Source organism: Cinclus cinclus, chromosome 10 (genome assembly GCF_963662255.1).
Source record: "Cinclus cinclus chromosome 10, bCinCin1.1, whole genome shotgun sequence".
Classification (NCBI taxonomy): domain Eukaryota; kingdom Metazoa; phylum Chordata; class Aves; order Passeriformes; family Cinclidae; genus Cinclus; species Cinclus cinclus.
In genome coordinates, this window is record NC_085055.1 from 21,745,119 (window position 1) to 21,762,724 (window position 17,606).

General features: G+C 56.5%; 1 protein-coding gene across 1 annotated transcript; it reads right to left on the bottom strand.

Moving 5' to 3' along the window:
* Nucleotides 1-1,109: 1,109 nt before the first annotated feature.
* On the bottom strand, nt 1,110-11,863 carry TSPEAR (thrombospondin type laminin G domain and EAR repeats). Its single transcript, XM_062499339.1, has 12 exons — nt 11,770-11,863; nt 9,253-9,473; nt 8,943-9,181; nt 8,738-8,828; nt 8,175-8,331; nt 7,631-7,762; nt 6,178-6,410; nt 4,138-4,324; nt 2,494-2,723; nt 2,215-2,402; nt 1,550-1,651; nt 1,110-1,296 (listed from the first exon to the last, which is right to left on the bottom strand). Exons 1-12 carry the CDS (start codon nt 11,861-11,863, stop codon nt 1,143-1,145), a joined length of 2,028 nt encoding a protein of 675 aa, XP_062355323.1. The 3' UTR covers nt 1,110-1,142.
* Between the last annotated feature and the right edge of the window lie 5,743 nt (nt 11,864-17,606).

The following is a 17,606-nucleotide window of genomic DNA, read 5'->3' on the forward strand; positions in this document are numbered from 1 at the left end:
CACCTCCTGAGTGCTCCCCAGTGCCAGGATGGGTGTCCCAGCTCAGAAGTAAACCTGGCTCTGGGGAAGGCTGAGAGGTGCTCTGGGACACAGGTGAGTGTGGGAGGCAGTGAGTCCTGGGTGGGGGGAACAGAGGGGCACCCTTATCCCAGCACACTCCTGTGCTCAGGGCCATCTCATCCTTGCCAGGCCATGGACATTCAGGGGTGACTTATTGGGTGAAAGAATGCCTCTGCCACGGGCTGAGCAGCTCGGTTACCCATGTGTGAGAAAGGCTGGGTGCACACAGTTTATTAGAGCTCTGGTTAAGCAAAAGAGTCCCCCAGCAAAGGTGGGAGAAAGAAAAGAGGCCACAGTTTCACCTGAAGCAGTTTTGGGTTTTTCCTATGCCTGTGGCAGCTGGATTGGTCCAAATGCAAAGTAGGTTTTCTCAGGAGTTGCTAACCTCATGCAAAGGTGTGTGGACTAGCAAGGACCAGTGCTGGCCCTTGAACACACCAACAAGTTTGTACAACACACAAGACACTTGTTGATGCAGACCCAAACCAGCCATGGCAGAGTAGGAGGGTGGGTAGACACCTGTGGCAGTGGCATGAAGGTGACATGAAGAATGGCTGCAACATCAAACCACATGGTCCTCAGGAACATCACAGACCCAGGCAGACAGAGCCAAGCCTGGACACACTTTTTTTTCTTCGGTTTCTCACATTTTTACTCCCCTCTGCCATGCACCCATCCCAGAAGCTCATGCTCTGCTCTGTCTCTTCCTTCCCTGTTTTTTTGCAAGCTTTGGCCACAGCTACTGGCAGCTCTGGGTCCCTCCTGGGGACTGGAAATTGCCAAGCATCACGGTCCTGGTAAGCCAGGGGATGCACCTGGGCTCCAGGGACCTTGGGTAGGACATGGCTCTGGACTGTGGTGGCAGAGCTTTCCCAGGAGAAACAGCCCCTTTGCCAGCCCCTGGACAAGGCTGCAGGGAGCCCTGGAGCCCCACCCTCCTCCTCCTCCTCCCATCCTGCAGAGCGTACAGCCAGCCACTGCCCAGCTGATGCTGCAGCCATTCCTGGGCTCTGTGGTCCATCTTCCCCTGGATGCCCAGCTTGCCCTGGTCCCAGCGATGAGCTGAGCGTGTCTCAGCTGCCTCAGGTGGTTTTCAGCTTGAGCACCTTGGAGAGGGGCTCCTTGGCGCTGGAGTAGAACAGGTAGGAGCCCTCAGCGGTGTGAAATGCCTCCCAGTCTCTACAGCCCACAGTGGGGAGGTGGTGGGCTGCCACGAAGCCTTCGTAGCCTTTCCACCTGCACAGGGAAGGCAGTTAGCTCCTGGACAGTGAGGTGGGCACCTGGGAAGGGCAGGGAAGCTGAGCCATGAGGCTGGCACCTCCCATCTCCCTGCTGTGGTTCAGTCCCTCATCAGGGCTTCCCATTCCTGCCTGAGAACAGGGAACAATCCTATCCATCCTCCCCGGGCAGGTGCAGCAGGCTGTGCCTGTGCAGTGTCATTCCCGCTGGGAACAGCCCCCAAGCCCCCCGAGCCTGCCCTCTGCAGTACCTGTAGATGATGCTGTTAACAGAGAAGGTGAAGCCATCAAAGGAGTTTGCTACCACCAGGAAAGAGTCGTCTCCCACCGAGAAGAACTCCCAGTCCAGGGCACTGGGGATGAAATAATCAGAGGGGCAGGTGAGATGACCCCTGTGTGGTCAGCTGAAGGAGGGGCTGTGTGTCCATGGGGCAGAGCCTACCCCACCCCAACCTCTGACACCCTGAGGACACACAGAAAATGCCAGGCTGTTCCTGAAAGAAATCCACCCTCATTCCCAAATCTAGGGCCTTCTCCCAGCTCCCACTGGGATTTGGTGCCAAGGAGCCATCACCCATCACCCTCCCCACCACTCTCAGTCCCTGGGAGAGTGAAAACCTGCAGGAACCCTCCAGGAGACAAGCCACTGTAGTTTTGAACTGAAAGAGGAGAAGCCCTGGCACAGGGTGCCCAGAGAAGCTGTGGTTCCCCATCCCTCAAAGTGTCCAAAGCCAGGTTGGGCAGGGCTTGGAGCAACCTGGGATAGTAGAAGGTGTCCCTGCCTGTGGTAGGGGGTGGGATGAGATGGGTTTTAAGGTGCCTTCCCACCAAAACCACTCTGGGATTCTGTGAGACCTCTGGATTGCTCAGGGGAAAGACATGGACAGAGGAGCACCCTGAATCCTTGCACAGGTACCTGTAGGTGAGAAGGTCCTGGAACTTAACAAACATCTGGGCCGTGATGTTCAGCTCATAGATGGAGGAGTTGATGGCATAGAAGTTGGAGGGTGCTGGCATCCCACTGTCATAGCTGTGGCTGTTGGCAACAGCCAGAAAGACTCTGTCCCCAATATGAAAAACCTCCCAGTCAGCTGCACCAAACGTCTGTGGGGAAGGAGGCCATGAGAAGCTGGATGTGGCTGCCCTGTCTAAACACAGAGAGGGGGGGTGCTAAGGAGCAGTGGCCAAGTCTTACCAGGATAGACTGGAAGAGCTGGAAAGAGCCACTGAGCCAGATGTAGATGTGTGAGTAGATCTTAGTGGACGTGCCGTTGAATGTGTTAGCTACAGCCAGGAAGGAATACGGTCCGATGGTGAAAAATTCCCAGTCGTAGGCTCCAGAGGTAGGAATGGTCTGGTTGGTTTCAAACAGCCCTGTCCTGGGGTTCCACCTGTATATCACGCTGTCTATATTGTGGTTGTTCCCTGGGGGAGACAGGTGTGCACCATGAGGGAAAGCAATTCCTGTCTTGTATAAGAAAGACCCAGAAACAGGCTCAGCTATGTGAATATTTGCCAGCAGGTCACAAGGCTGTTTGCAAGTGACCTGTTGCTCCCCAAGAAGTAGCCAAAGAGATTCTACAGCCTCCATCCCTACTAAAAACCTCCTTCATCCCTACCTAGTGTCTCCATTCCTGGTGCCTCCCATCCCATGGAACACACTAACAGCATGTCCTGAGGGCACAGTGGCAGCTTTGTGGCAGCCCTGGCAGAGGAGGGACAGGCAGGTGCTTTATTTCCACACAAGCAGCACTCCAGAGGCACAGTGCCAGTGCCCCAGGGTGTGTCCCCACAGCGTGGCCCTGTGTAGTGGAGCCAGTCCCAGCTGTGTCCCTAAGCTCCCAGCATCAGGTGCTTCCCCCCTGCCCATTCTCCATCCAGCTCCTGGGCTCTGCTCGAACATCTCGACCTCATGACTGTGTGAGACCCAGAGGGCTTTAAATCCTCATTGCAACAAGGACTTGGGCAAAGAAAGGCTGCAGGAAGAATGGGAATGGTCACATGGATGAGTGGCAGCTCCTCAGGGATTGACCCTTCAGCCTCCTCAAAGGGAAACATCCCCAGTTTGGCTTGGCCATGATGGTTTTAACCCATGTGTGATGTACATGGCTGGCAAAGGGACCACACTGCCACAAGAGTAGGTCTCATCCAAACTAGCCCTGTTGGAGTTGTCCAACAGATGACACAGGGTCTTCCCAGCCCACAGGTGCCCAAGCAGGCTGCTGCCAGCTCTGAGCCTGGTGCCAGAGGAGCTGATGCCCCCAGAGCCAGCCCTGATGGCAAGGAAGGAGCCTACTGGCCATCATCTGAATCCAGCTGGGAGCATCCCAGAGAGCCAGGGCTGTGCTATCAACCCATTCATCCTCCGCACCAAGGGGAGCACATCCCAATGCAGAACAACTCATGGTCTGGGGAGAGGAACGAGGCTGTATCATGGTTTCAGGGGATCCAGGGAGGGACCTCATCTGGCTCTCACTCCATTTCCTTTGTGCCCACAAGACCAAGCATCTGGTTTGACAAAAGGCTCAACCTGTGGCACTACCAGGCTACATAATATTTGGGATAAAAATGAAAAGAAGCAGAAAGATTCAGCACAGGCACCGTCCCCACTCCTGTCCTTGCCCCCCTGCAGTCAGGAACCCAGATGATGACTGCATCAGCCACTTCCTCAAAAGCTTTTTTCTCCTCTGCAAGGCTTTGGGTGTCCCAGGCTGGCAGCTGTGTGCACACCTCCCTGGCTTTGCCCTGCACTCTGTTCCATCTGAGGATGCACAGGGAGCCTGCTCTGAGCAGGGCACCTGCCAGGGAACTGTCTCAGGGAAAATTGAGGGCTGGGTACCTTCTCTGTGGTTGACCACAGCAAGGAAAGCCTCTCCCTCGATGACAAAAGCTTCCCAGTCCCTGGCACTGTGCGTGGTGATCCTCTGGTACGTGATGAACTTGGCTTTCCTGTGGCTCCACTTGTATATTACAGAGAACTCCTGACCCCTCTCGTTCTGCTCAAAATTTGCCACTGCCAGGAAGATCTAGAAAAGGAAAAGCCAGGACAGCTTGGTTTTCTGCTCCCAAAGGAGCATGGACAAGAAAATGCAGGGGGAGGTGGGATGGAGGGCAAGGGATGGAGGTGGCTGATGTGGGACAAGATGGCCCTGGCTGGGATCCCTGAGCAGTCTCCAAGCAACACAAAGTAGGGACAGGGATCCAGTGGCCTGTGGGGGTGTTTGTGCATGGCAGGGGCACAACTGGCAGCCAGCAGCCTCTTAGACAAGGGGAAGGAGGGCTGAGCTGTCTCCACTCATGCCCTCCAGCCCCAGGAATGGGAAGCATGGACATGAAATGTGCTGAGGAAGGAGGGAGGTTTGGCTGACAAACACTCCTCTATGGAAGGGTGGTTCAGAACAAGAAAAGGCAAGGTATGATAACAGTGACAATAATGATAACAATTCCCTGAGACAGAACGTTTTCCAGAATGAGAAACCCCTGCAAAAGTGTAAGAGACAAGAGTGGTGCAGCAAAGGTGGCCAAGTGCAAGGCAGGGAGCACATCCAGGCTCTGTCATGCTGGCTCTGTGCCACTCCAGTGTCCTTCAGATGGAGCAGCAGAGATCATGCCCCGTTTGGGCCACAAAGAGTCACAGGGCCACAGCCCACAAAGAGGAAAGAGTCACTGGGGGTGTCTCCTGCCTCCTGGCCTGTACAGCACCCTGCCAGCACCAGCCTGGGGCTTTGTTCAGCCAAGGAGCAGCCAGCCCCAAGGACAGGACTGTGCTGGGTCCCCCATCCCCTGTAGAAGGGGAATCCCCAGCTCTGCTCTCTCTGCAAGCATCATTCCAGGGAGCCCCTTTGGGGCATCTCCAGAAACAGCTTCATTGGTAAGAAAAACACCTGGACCCAGCCCCACAGCCCGGGAGTCTCCAGTCCCCTGCTCTGCACTGACAGGCACCACCAGGAGCAGCAGCACATCACAGTGCAGCAACGAGGTGGTGCCACCCACAGAGGTGCATCTCACCTTCCCCATGTGTGGGCAACCTGGGCTACTGAAACCACCAGTACTGGAGCAGCTGCTGGTGTAACTAACACCTCTTTGGCCACCATCTCCATGAAGAAATGTGCCGAGCTGATGGGAAGCACCTCGAGACTCCCAGTGTTCCCATCTCCTGCCTGTGAGGAGCACATTCCCAGCCCAAAGCCAGCAGTGCAACAGAGCTGCACTTCCAGGCCTTCTGCAGAACCCCACCATGAGGGACAGTCCCCACCATGAGGGACAGTCCCCACCATGTCCCCTGTCAGAGATGGTGCCCAGCGTCAGTTCCCACTGCCACCAACAGGGAACACAGACTGTTTGTATCCAGCCAGCAGGGATGTCAGTGTCACCAAGCCTGGGGACAGAAATTTTGCCCATCCCTCTGTACCCTGGTGCACGTGGCTGGCAATGGGGGAGCCCTGCAGTCACCCTGGGGACAAAGCCACAATGGGTCACTACAGAGGGGGAACAATCCCAGCTTCCCTGGTAGCTCTGCACAGAGTTGGCCGTCAGCAGATGCCTTTCCTGGGGCTCCCCCAAAGTGATAAGCAGCTTCCCAGGGAGAGGAACCAGATAAATCCTCTGCTCAAGCTGCAAGGCAGATTGCCCAAGGAAGGAGAGGTGGCTCAGAAGTCCTGGAATAATTTAAAAGCACGAGTTTAAAAATGCAGCAGGTTGGACTAAGTGTGTCTTGAGTGGGAACTGTAGGCCCTGGTGGCTCTTTAAGACCACAGGCAGATCTCTGAGATGCAATTCCTATACTCTCTAAACCATGCACAAGACTTCAGAGAAGCCAATGCTGGACAACTGCAATTTAATATACTGAAACATGGGGACACCTTCCTGGCAGCCTCACCTTCTTCCCAATGGTGAAATACTTCCAGGACTGAGCTTGGTGGGTGGGGATGTTCTGGTAGTGCACAAACTTCCCATCAGTCCACCTGTAGATGGCCGATCCTGGGGGCGTGATCCGGTTGGCCATGGCTGCAAACAGTCCCACCTTTGGGATGGTGAAGACCTCAATGCCCATCGTCTCTGAGTTGGTCACCAGGTTCTGGTACTCCTCCACGTAGTCCAGCCTATGTTGGACTGGGAGCCCACAAAAAAAAGAGGGATGAGGTTAAAACCAGGTGATTTTAGCTGGAGAGGGGCCCCGTGAGGGCTGGCTCAGTGGCACTTGCTGCAGTGCAAAGCTCTGTGGGGAAAGTGAAGGTCCTGGTGTCACTGGGGGTGAAGGGCCAAACCAAGGGGTGGTAAGAGGCTGGCTGCACCTCAGTGGGCAGCACATCCAGCCCCATCCAGCCCTGCCTGCTCTCCAGCAGAGAGCTGGATGCGTCCTTTGGGAGAGGTTAGAGAAGACTAAGACAGAATTAATGCCAGAAATTGGAGAAAAAAACCTCCAGAGTGGCCCTGGTGGCAGATGGATGGGCACTGGAAGAGACAAATGGCAGAAGGGGCAGTGCTGGTGGCACCAAGAGGCACAAGTCAGTAAGACCCCAGCGTGAGTTCTCCTTGGGGAAACAAGGACACTGTGCCAATCCTGACGACTTCCAGAGGTAGGGAGGGATAGGGGGGTCCAGTCACTGCTAGCTCCCCACTGCTAGTGGGGAACAAATGGCTCATTCAGACCCACCCTGTGGGTATCGGGAGATTAAAAATGCTGGGAGAGGAGGGAAGGAGAGGACAATTCAGTTAAGGGCAGATCCCATCCTCCATGTCCTCTCCAGAGATCCTGGGCAGATGGCTTGGAGTGAGTGAGAGAGTGCCAGTGGATGAAATCCATGTCATTATTGAAGAGCACCCATCCAACCCAGGCTCTGGTTGCCTTTCCCACCTTGGTATTCCCACTGTTTTCCTTACAAAGTGTCCCACCAGAGCCTGGATGACATCCAGACCTGTGTCTGCCACCCTCCTAATCACCCCCAGTATTTCTGGCAGCTGATGTGTCTCTTTGTTTCCCCTTATCTATCCCACAAAAATTTCAGCACTGGGGGAGAGCACTCCAACACCCTGAGCATGGCTGTCCATGGGGTGAGCTGTCCTGCTCAGACAGGTTAGGAATTCATCCTGCCCAGAAAATCCCCAGGAGAGACAGATAATGTGGAGAAGGTGGAGGGACCACAGAGGCACTTGTACCCCAAGAGCAAAGCAAAGCCTGGCCAAGCAGGGGAGAGACAGGGGGACACCCCAGCCCCTCACTCTGCTGCTGATTCCCATCCCAAAGTGGTCTCAAGGGCAAATCTCAGCTCCTGCTCTGCTGCAAGGGTCTCCTTGCCTCCCCAAGAGCACCAGTACCTCCCCAGCAGTACCTTCCAGCATGGAGAGCCAGGTGCTGCCATTGCAGAGGTAGAGCCCTCGCCGGGAGGCGTTGAACCAGAACTGCGCCTTCTCCCGCTTGGAGCAGCGTGGCCGGGCCCCCAGGGTCACCTTCATGTCACTCTCTGGGCATGGAGAGGAGTGAGACAGGAGCCTCTTAGTGCACACAGTGAAGGAGCAGACAGGCAGGAGGGGAAAATGTCTTGGTCTCATCCTGATTGATGGGCATCAAACAGTGGGGAAAATGGAATCCCAGAACAAATCTGGGAAGCCACAGACTGGGGCAACCCTGTGTGGGGCCAATGACATGAACCCAGGTCTGCCAAGGGACCCAGGCAGGGCCATTCCCAGGTCTTTTCAGGTAGATTTTGGATAGGGATCTCAATACACACACACACACACACACACATTGAGAAACAGAGGGTGCTGGGAACACCCTCTTCCCCTCTGCTCCTGCTTTGATGCCAGCCCCATGCAAAGACCCTTCCTGACAGAGGTGGAGGTGGCCAACAGAGCCCGTGCTGCAGGGGCACTGACCGTAGGGGTGTTTGAGCACCTCGTTGCTCACTGGCTTGGCAGGGACATCCTGGAGGACAGTGGGGACAGAGAGTGTTCCTACTTTGAAGTTCACAGCCTGGCATATCCGGGGGGTGGCATCGGCTCCTGGCAGCAGGACAAGCTGTCTCAGCAAGCCCTGGGAAAGTGGGAGCAGAGGGATGGAGACCAAATCCCACAAGATCATAGAATGGAAAGAGCAGGTAATCATTGCCTTGGGTTTCCTGCCTGACTTCTGCTTGTTGCCCTCCCTCCTGGGATGCAGAAGTGCCCTTGGGATTTGTGCACTTTCATCAGATCCCAGATTCCCAGCTGGGGCAATCTAACAGCTGGTGCAAGGGCAGCATTGGCACAGAGCGTGGAGCAGCTGCCTTTCAGCGCCTCCACATGGGAAGGATGCGCAGCCACCTCTGCTTCCTGTGCCGTGGCCCGAGCCCTGCCAGCACAGGGGGACTGAGAGAGGGCTGTGGGTCATCCCACAGGCAGCCACAGCACCCCTGAGCACAGCTGGGTACCCCGCACAGCCCACAGCGTGGGGCACCTACCGTGAACACGCCTTTCCTTCTCCGCCTGTTGCCCAGGTAGAAGCTGGCTCTCCTCACCGACAGCGAGGCTGGAAATGGTGTCTCCACCACCCTGGGGACGGGTAGAAAAGAGGCAGGGGGACAATTTCACAGCATCTGCTGGTGGCCGGAGGAGACGCTGGTGGAGGAACATCACCCTGCCCGCCCCGCCGAGCCCCCAACCTACACATCCTTGGGGATGCTGCAGTCCACTGTCAAGGAGAAGGATTGGCCGGAGACAGCCAGGATGAGCGTGTGCCACTGGTTGTCGGAGAGGGACACGTTGGGGAAGGTGACGCGGGTCTGCCAGCCCCCGGCGCGCTCCTGGCTCCAGAAGAGGAAATGCAGCTTGTCGGGGGCGTAGCGCAGCCCCACCAGGACGCTGGGGCTCTCCTCCACCATCAGCGTGAAGATGTACTCGTTCCTCTGCGGGAGGGCACGGGCTGGCACCGCGGGGCCGGGCTGTGCCCGCTCCGTGCCCGCCCGGCCGCTCTTACCTTGGCGGGGACGCGCAGCGCCCGCAGAGTGACGATGATGGAGAACTCCTCGGGGAAGCGGTCGCAGTGGATGAAGAGCCTCGAGGCGGGGAAGCCCAGGGCGCGGGGCCGCGAGGAGGAGAGCTGGAAGCCTCGCACCCCCTGCACCTGGAACACCCGCATGCCCCGGGCCAGCCCCCCGGCCGGCACCGCCTCCGACAGGATGTCCAGCGGCCGCAGGTCTGTGCCAAGAGACAGCCGAGCGGGTCACCACGGCGTCCCACCCTGTCCCGATGCGGGATGGGGGTACCCCAGCGCTGGCTGGGGCGCTCCGCAGCGGCAGGACGGCCCGGCGTGCCGCAGGAGCGTTTGGATCTGATTTAGTAATGCTCCAGGGCCAGAGGTAAGATCTGCCTTTCGGACACAAGGTTGGCATCTCCATCGCCGCAGCAGGAGCACCAAGTGTGTAGAACCGTCTCGCTGATGCAGTTCAGCCAGGCAGCCCCAGGCTGGCACCAACTTCCTCGGGATGCACCGGCACCGGCAACCGCAGCGGGAGCCAGGAGAGCAGGCAGGGATCCCGTACCACAGTTCTGCTCTCAGGGCAGCCACCCCTCCCCATCTCTGTCCACAGGGCAGTGGGGACACCTCTACCCCTCCAGCCCCTCTTCAGGCTCTCCCAACCCAGCCCTAATTGCACACATGCACACGCACTCTCCCAGCAGGCACTCAAACCACTCATTATAAATAATTGCCCTCTCCCCAGAGAAGAGAACGCCGTGCCCAGCCCCAGGGCATCGCCCCGGTGAGAACACGCAGCACAACAGCACCGGAAAGTGCCACCCTCCTGAGCACTGCCAGGTGCAACATCTCGGCACAGGAAGGGCTCTAGCAGCTGTGGGGACTTCTCTGACCTTCCTGTTTTTATTTTTGAATGCTTTTCTGGCAGAGAAGGGAGATGATACCCAAGAGATGAAGCAGCACTTGGCTGCACTAAAGCATCCCTGATTGCATCCCACCCCGCTGAAACCTGGCTTTTAGCTCCAATTTGTACTAATAAATCCGGGCTGCTGGGGCACAGCGGGAGAGCAGGGAAGGAGGGAGCCGGGAGCAAGGCTGGGCTCTGTGTCTGAATCCAAACCAGATGGAGAAGGGAAGCACTTCCTCCAGACATGCCTGGCCATCACAGTTCCAGGTGGGCAAAGCAAGGAGGAATCTGCTCATGTGGATCCATCCAGACCACAGCAGGGAGATGGATGAGGTCCTTCCCACCCTGGCAGCTCTGTGTGCCCTCTGCCCACCCCACTGCTGGTTTAAGCTGTTCCTAAAGCAAAGTTTTGCTGGGGGAGTTTTAACTGGAAGAGCTTATTTCAGAAACGCATCACTGGGGCAACAGCCAGTTTCTGTTTTTCCCAGCAAAAAAACACAAGCTGAACTCAGGCTTGGATTTGCAGAGAGGTTTAGGAGCCCTCAGTTCCCCCTGAGATGGTGAGGATGAACTGGGGGAGAGCTCAGCTGGGGCTGGAGGTTATGGGCCAGGAAGGAGCTAAGTCCTAAGACCAACCCCAAATCCCTAAATCCAAAGATCTGCGTCCCAGTCTGCCTCCCACATCCACTGCTAAGGTTGGGAGAGCAGCTGGGGTGCTCCAGGCCAGCTTGAGCAGCACAAGTGGTGTCAGGGGACCTTGTGCTGGGGTCCCCAGGACGATGCTGGGGCCTCAGCACTCCCAGGATGCCTCCAGCCAAGGCTGCTTGGGGACAGCGGGGACATTCCCAGAAAGATTGGAGCACCTCAGGGAGGAGGCAGTGGGCAGAAACTCTCCAATCTCTCCCTGTTTTTCTTCTCACGTCATCTGGGCTGTAACAAAAAGCAAATACAATTGCCATCAAACTGGGACAAGCCCTAAGCACGCAGAGCCTGGGCCCAAGCAATCCCAAAATCTGAGCTCAGGCTTCACTGCCCACACAGCACAGGCATGGGGATGTGATGAGCCAGGGCACGGGGATCCTCTTTGGCTCAGGAAGGAAACTTTTGCCTCCAGGACGGTGGAGGTTGTGCCTGTCAGAGCACAGAAGAGTCCGGAGCAGGAGGGACTTTCCGGGGGGACATAATGGTTCTCTTCTCCTTCTTCCAGTCCTTCCCCTCCCCTCCTCTCTGCCTCCAGCAGAACCTGGGACAACGCTTGTGCAACAGAGACAGACGCAGCTCTCCCCACAGCTCCGAGCAGGCTGGTTGCTCCCCCGTTGGCATTGTGGGGGCTGCAGGCACGGGGATGCCCCCACATCCTGCTATCCATGGCTGCTGGCAGCCTGCAGCATCTGTCACTCGGTCCTCTTGAGTGGGCACTGAGCACTGAAACACTGGGGCTGGGCTGCCAGCCAGAGGCTGACCCACACCGGCCATACCCCCCCAAAACAGAGCACGCCTTCTGGGGTCTGCCCTGACATCGCGGGAAGCATTCCAGCCACGGGAGCACACCATTCCCAGCAGGGTGAACACCTGTGCCCAGGTGCAGCCCACCCGCCCTTCGCTCCTACCTGTGCAGTGCTGCCACGTCCTACCCGGCCGGATGAATCCCCCGCCGCTGGCCCAGCGGAGGAGAACGACCCAGAGCAGCAGCGGTGCCGACATCGGGGGCCTGGCCGGAGGGGGTCCATCCACTGGGACCCCCCCGCTGTCCGCTCCTCCCTGCCCGGCTCAGTTCCCCGGGGGCTCTCGCATGCTCTGCACTGGGACTCCCCGGAGCCCCCCGCACCGCTCCGTCCTGCCCGGGGCTGTGTCACCCCCGGCTGCTGAACCCCGGCTCTCTGCTTTGCCCGGGCATCGCCCCCGGGGACACGGCCGGGGGGCTCCTGGGGCGGTCGCCGAGGCACTGCCGGCTGCAGCCTGCACACAGACATTTAAATGAGAGGTCGGTGGTGGGAGAGGAGGAGTCCCGGCTCCTCCGAGAGCTTTTATCTTTTGCCCAGCCCTCTGGAAGGCGGCTTTGGGGAGGGATGTTTTAATCGTTATTTTTTTGCTTGCTTTCTTCGCTTCCTTTCATTTTTTGGTGATTCATTTTTCTGGGCTTACATGGGAGTAGGTGGGAGATTCGCCCCCGCCTGGAGAGACCTGGGTGGGAACCTTCCTACCCCTAAATCCATTGGTTTTAAGATTGTATTGGATGAGAGACACTCTGGCCCCTCCAGACCACTCCACCGTGTCCAGATCCCAAAAACTGTGTATTTCTCCCCCAGTATTGTCCCATGTAGGTGATGCACATCCTACGATCCTGGCAAGGTTTTGTCCCAAGGCCCAGCCACCAGACCCAGCCCTGCCACAATAATTCCACCTATTCAGAAACCCTCCAGGTTCTGCTGCTGCAAGGGAAGCATCAGCAGTGGGAAAGCTCCCTGCACACAGTGAGCTCGGCTGGGCTCCTCCAGCCACAGAACGAGTCTCTTCCATTCCCCAAACAATTGAAACAGGCTCCCACCCCCCTCGTCCCCAAAGCCTTCCCGCAAGGCGAGCGCTGGAATAGAAAGCGGATGGCGAGGACCAAACGCCAAAAACTGTGTTGCAAACTGGGGGTTTTGTCAGCAAGGAACAGCCAGAGCTGGACCCATGGCCGTGTTCACTGTCAGTCTGTCCTCACCCCAAAATTGGCCGTGCTGGGACTGAAAGTACAGCCCAAGGAGTGCAACCCACGGTGGAGTGCAGCACCATGCACACACATTGGTCCCAAATCCCAAGAGGAGCTGTACTGCACCCCACAAACCCCAAGACACACCAAGAATGTTGGTGCCTCTGTCTCAGAACCTGGAGAGAGGGGCTGTGTGCCGGTCCAATAGCCCTAGCAAGGCTGCATGGAGCTCCCCCTCTCCAAGCAGCCTCCCTTTGGGCAACCCCCAAATTAGGGTTCTACCAAGACCGTGTTTAAACAGAGCTTAACCTCTCGGCAAGAGAGAGCTGTAGAGGTGAGGCACTGCTGTCTCCTCATCCTCATGCTAGGGATGGTGTCCAGTGGCACAGCCATAACCAAACCTGGGGGTCCCAAATGGCAGATGGGGGGCCCTGAATGGCAGCTGCTGGAGGTGAACACAAGAGATGCAGGAGGACAAACCATCCCATCTCCCATGACCCTCCCCTGATCCCTTGAGGATACCCACCAGGGCTGGGTCTGGGAGCATTCACCTCACTGGAACCCCAAGCCAAGGGAAGTTGCAGACTGGAGTTCCAGGCATGTCTGGCAGAGAGGTGGTGCCTTGGAGGGAAGGCTCCTGTCAGGTTGGAACTGGGGAAGGCATCACAAACAAGAATCAGAGCCACATTTCCCAGGGCTGCACACATGTGTCAAGTTAAGCGTGGCTTTGGGAGCTGGCAGCACTGCCCTGAGCCAGGGATGGATTTGGGGAAGGCTCCTGCTGAGACTCTGCAAGGGTCCAGGGAGGGAGGGAAAGTCCTGGCAGAGATTCCGAGTCCATTTGTTTTCCAAAGGGGATGCAGCTACCTTTCAGTGCTTTCTTGACCAAACAAAATAGTCAGTGGGGACATCTTCAGAGCCAAGGACACAACTGTGGGTGCCCCTTCAAGACACAGGGAGACCTGTGGACTTCCAGGCAAGAGGTGAAGGCCGATGAGCACAGAGGACATGGTGGGCTCAGGCTGCTGCTCATCCACATTAATGAACAGTCTCCAAGTGAGGACAGGGATGAAGATCCTCAAGGGTTTTCCCCTTCACTGGGCTGGGGGATGTTGGCCTGGCAGAAGATGGTGGAGTGGCTTGGCCTGTGCCCAGTGCTTTCCTCCCTGCCTGGGGAACTGAGCTGTGATGTGAAGTAAGGACAGGGACACACATCACTCCCACATCGGGTCCAGGACCTGCTCCGTGTCCCCAGGACAGTAGGAAGTGGTCTGCAAAATAGTTCCTAAGCACACAGGCACACATTCCTATGTGCAGAAGCAAGCACATGGGGATGAAATAAAAGAGACAAACAGTGAGACGTTTGCCTAATTCGCATGGGGCGTAAATAAAACCATGTGGTGGCTCTGAACAAAATGATCCTTGAATTTTCACCAGAAAGGTTTGGCCATCTCTGGGTTAGGAAAGGTTGAGAAACCCATCTGTAGGCAATCCATTGCAAGCAGAGCTTTCACACAGGGGACAGTGTGAGGAGGGCCCCTCATGGACAGCAGGGACTGGCTGGACCCCGCACACAGGGGAACGTTCCTGCTCTTCCAAGGCTGTAACTCATTCCTTATTATTTGCAGACACAAAGCCATGTTTCAGGGCTTCATGCCTTATTAATTTCAGTCTTTATTCCTAACATCTGTATATAATCAGAGGATCCTTTAGGTTGGAAAAGACCTCTGAGTCCGTCAAGTATTTTTCCCTGAAACGTAGCACAGGCAAGGGCAAATCTTTGAGGGACCCCATAAGTAACTGATGGATAAATGCCCATCCTATGGTGTCCCCAACTTTTGTCTACTTTCCTGCCTGCACCAGCAGGGCCAGCAGAGCCGGCCACACTCACATCCCTGGTGGTAGAGCTGGAGGTCAGTGATGAGCACATGGAGTTGGTCTCACCTGTGTGAACAGCAGGGTGGGCATCAGCCCTTTGGGATCTGTTATGAAGGGGATGGGGGGAATTGTTCTCAGAGTGAAATCCCAGATTGCAGTTCCCAAAACCACAGTTTGGGTTCAACAACGGCAACACCTTCCCCAGGCTGGTGGGATGAGGTCTCCATCCTCAGACATTTCCAAAGCTCCTCCCTTGTCACCTTTGTCCTTTCTCCCAGGCTGAAAATCTTCCCTGTGTTTCCTGGAGCAGCTTCAGCTCCCTGAGTCCAACCCACCATCACAAAGAAGAGTTCCGGCAAGAAATCTCCACACCAGGAAACCTGTCAGCATTGGACAGAAACACAAATGTCTTTAACCCCAAAGCCTTTCGAAAGCTGAATTCCCAGAAGTTTTGAAGAGGTTCTGCCAGGAAAAGTTTTGTGAAAGACTGGGAGGATTGCAAAAGGCACCATTTTTAGGAGCACCACCAAAAAAGAAAAGCACAAAGCCGCCCCAACACAGCAAGTCCCACTGCCAGCTTCCCAGCATGGAGCAATCCCTGCCAAGAGGTGGCGAGCCACCAGCATCGCTCGTGTCCCAGAGCCCTCCATGGTCCCACATCCACTGCCAGCCTCAGGGAACGAAGGAGCAGGGAGCCCCCAGCCTGCTCTGGCCATGGTAGCAGGCAGTGGGTTGCAGTCCATGGTCCTTCCCAGGCAGTCAGGAGGAAGCTGAGCATCCTGCCCTGCATTTGGAGGACACATGGCAGCTGAGCTGGCAGGCTCTGAAAGGGCTCCAGAAAGCAGACACTTAACTTTCACCAGTACAAGGGAAGACAGGCTTTGAGACCATGCTTCCACACCGGAGCTGTTTCGGATGGGGCTGTGCAGCACCCACAGCTGCATCTGCTCTCGTTTCACCCCTGCATGTGACCAACAGCCCTCCACTATTGCCTATCCCTTGTTGATACAGATGTTTTAATTTTTGTCACCTTCCCCCAGTGTGCCCAAACCTGCTGAAGAGGCTGATCCCTGCAGCTTCAGGATCCCCAGACTCACCACTTTCCAGAAGGGCAGCTCTGGATGGATGGATGGATGGATGGATGGATGGATGGATGGATGGATGGATGGATGGAATCCGACCCAGGCAACCGTGAGCATGCCAACTATGGGAACAGTGCTCTGGGTATCTTCTGCAGATCTCAGGTCTATACAGAGACAAATGAGCAGAAGAGGGGCTTACAGGTCACTCAGTGGTGGTGTGGGAGATCCAGGAACTCTGTCTGGGCCCCTGCTCTACCTGCAATGGGAAAATTCTCCTTGGCTTGGAGGTCAGCTGAGCTCTCTCCACAAAAGGAATAAACAATGTTCCAGAGGCCAAGGGGAAGGAGGCAACACTCATGTTCCGTGCTTACTGCCTGTGCTTTAATCTCCTTCAGCAACGACTCTTGTCCCAACACCCAAGGGATGTGCAGAGCAGCTGGGGTTTTGGAAGCACCTGAGCTTTCCTGCATCAGGATCAGCAGCTCCCCAGGCTGAACATGCACACCCTGCATGGAGGCTCTGTATGGGGAACTGTCAGCATGGCCAGGCAAACCCCATGCCAAGTTCTCCGTGTTGAGTGTTGCCCAGAGATGCTGTGGATTCTCCATCCCTGAAAATGCTCAAGGCCAGGTTGGATGGAGCTAGTGAAGGTGTCCCTGCCCCCAGCAGGGGGTTGGAGTGAGATGAGTTTTAATATCACTTCCAACACAAACCATCTGGGGATTCTGATTCTATGAACTCTCTCTGTAGGCTGCCTTGAAGTAACACCTCAGCCCTAGGGCTGGCTCTGGCATGGGGAGAGGAATCTCCCTTGGCAGTACAGGGGGAAACCCTCCTTCTCCTTTGCTTGTAGCCCTTTGATCCAGGCAGTGACCACAGGCACCAGCTCTCAACAGGCAGATGGTGGTGAGTGGCACAAAGAGCCACAGCAGGGAAACCCAGGGGTTTGCCCACACGTGCTTGGGCCCATTGAGGACTGGCAGGGATAGAAATTGAGAAGCGCAGCGTGGCTTGGACCAAAATGATCCCATGGCTCCCAGGTTAGGGACCAGTCAGCAACTTCTCAGCCACAAGTCCACTTCAGACCACCCACCCCAAGCAAGTGTGGGTACCACAAACCCCTCCCCAGTGCTGGCAGCAAATCTGGGCTGAGATCACGGGCTGAGGTCCCCGCAGCAAAACAGCAGCTTTAGCATCGTTTTGCTCTGCAGCTGTAAGAAAACCTCCCGCCCCCAGACACTGAGAATCGCTGGCCAATTTTATCGCTCACTCGTCTGACAATGTCCAACTTTAATTATTCAACGAGCGATGATCCCGGCTCTGGAGGCGCTGGCAGGCGCAGGGCAGGCGCCGGGCTCGGCGGGTGCCAAGGAGGGAGCGCAGGCAGCCACGCTCGCTCTGCCCACCCGCCGGCAGCTCCATCTCCTCCGACATCCGGCAAGGGAAGGGAACAAAGGCACAGAACAATTCCTATTGTTTTCCGTGACTTTCTTCAGGGCAGCTTTTCCAGCGCAATGCTGCTGCCCAGTCACTCCGGCTGCAGCAGTGCGGCACCCTGCACTGGGAGCTGTGCAGATTTTGCTGGGGATGTGGTACCCGTGCCCAGGTGGCTGCCACCAAACCCCTGAGCTGTGCAGATGTTGCTGGGGATGTGGTACCCGTGCCCAGGTGCCTGCTACCAGCCCTCCACTAGCACAGAGACAGCATCCTCGGCAGGGTTATTCCACTCACCACAGCTCCTGTCCCGCTCCACAGTACCACTGGGCATTCCTGAGATGCTCAGCCATGGGAA

Excerpts from the sequence above, each read along its gene's own strand:
- TSPEAR (XM_062499339.1), bottom strand. The coding sequence starts at position 11,863 with ATGTCGGCACCGCTGCTGCTCTGGGTCGTTCTCCTCCGCTGGGCCAGC. Across the intron at positions 9,182-9,252 it reads CGCTGCGCGTCCCCGCCAAG|AGGAACGAGTACATCTTCAC; the intron begins GTAAGAGCGGCC and ends GCCCTCCCGCAG. Across the intron at positions 7,763-8,174 it reads GGTGCTCAAACACCCCTACG|AGAGTGACATGAAGGTGACC; the intron begins GTCAGTGCCCCT and ends CTCCATGCCCAG.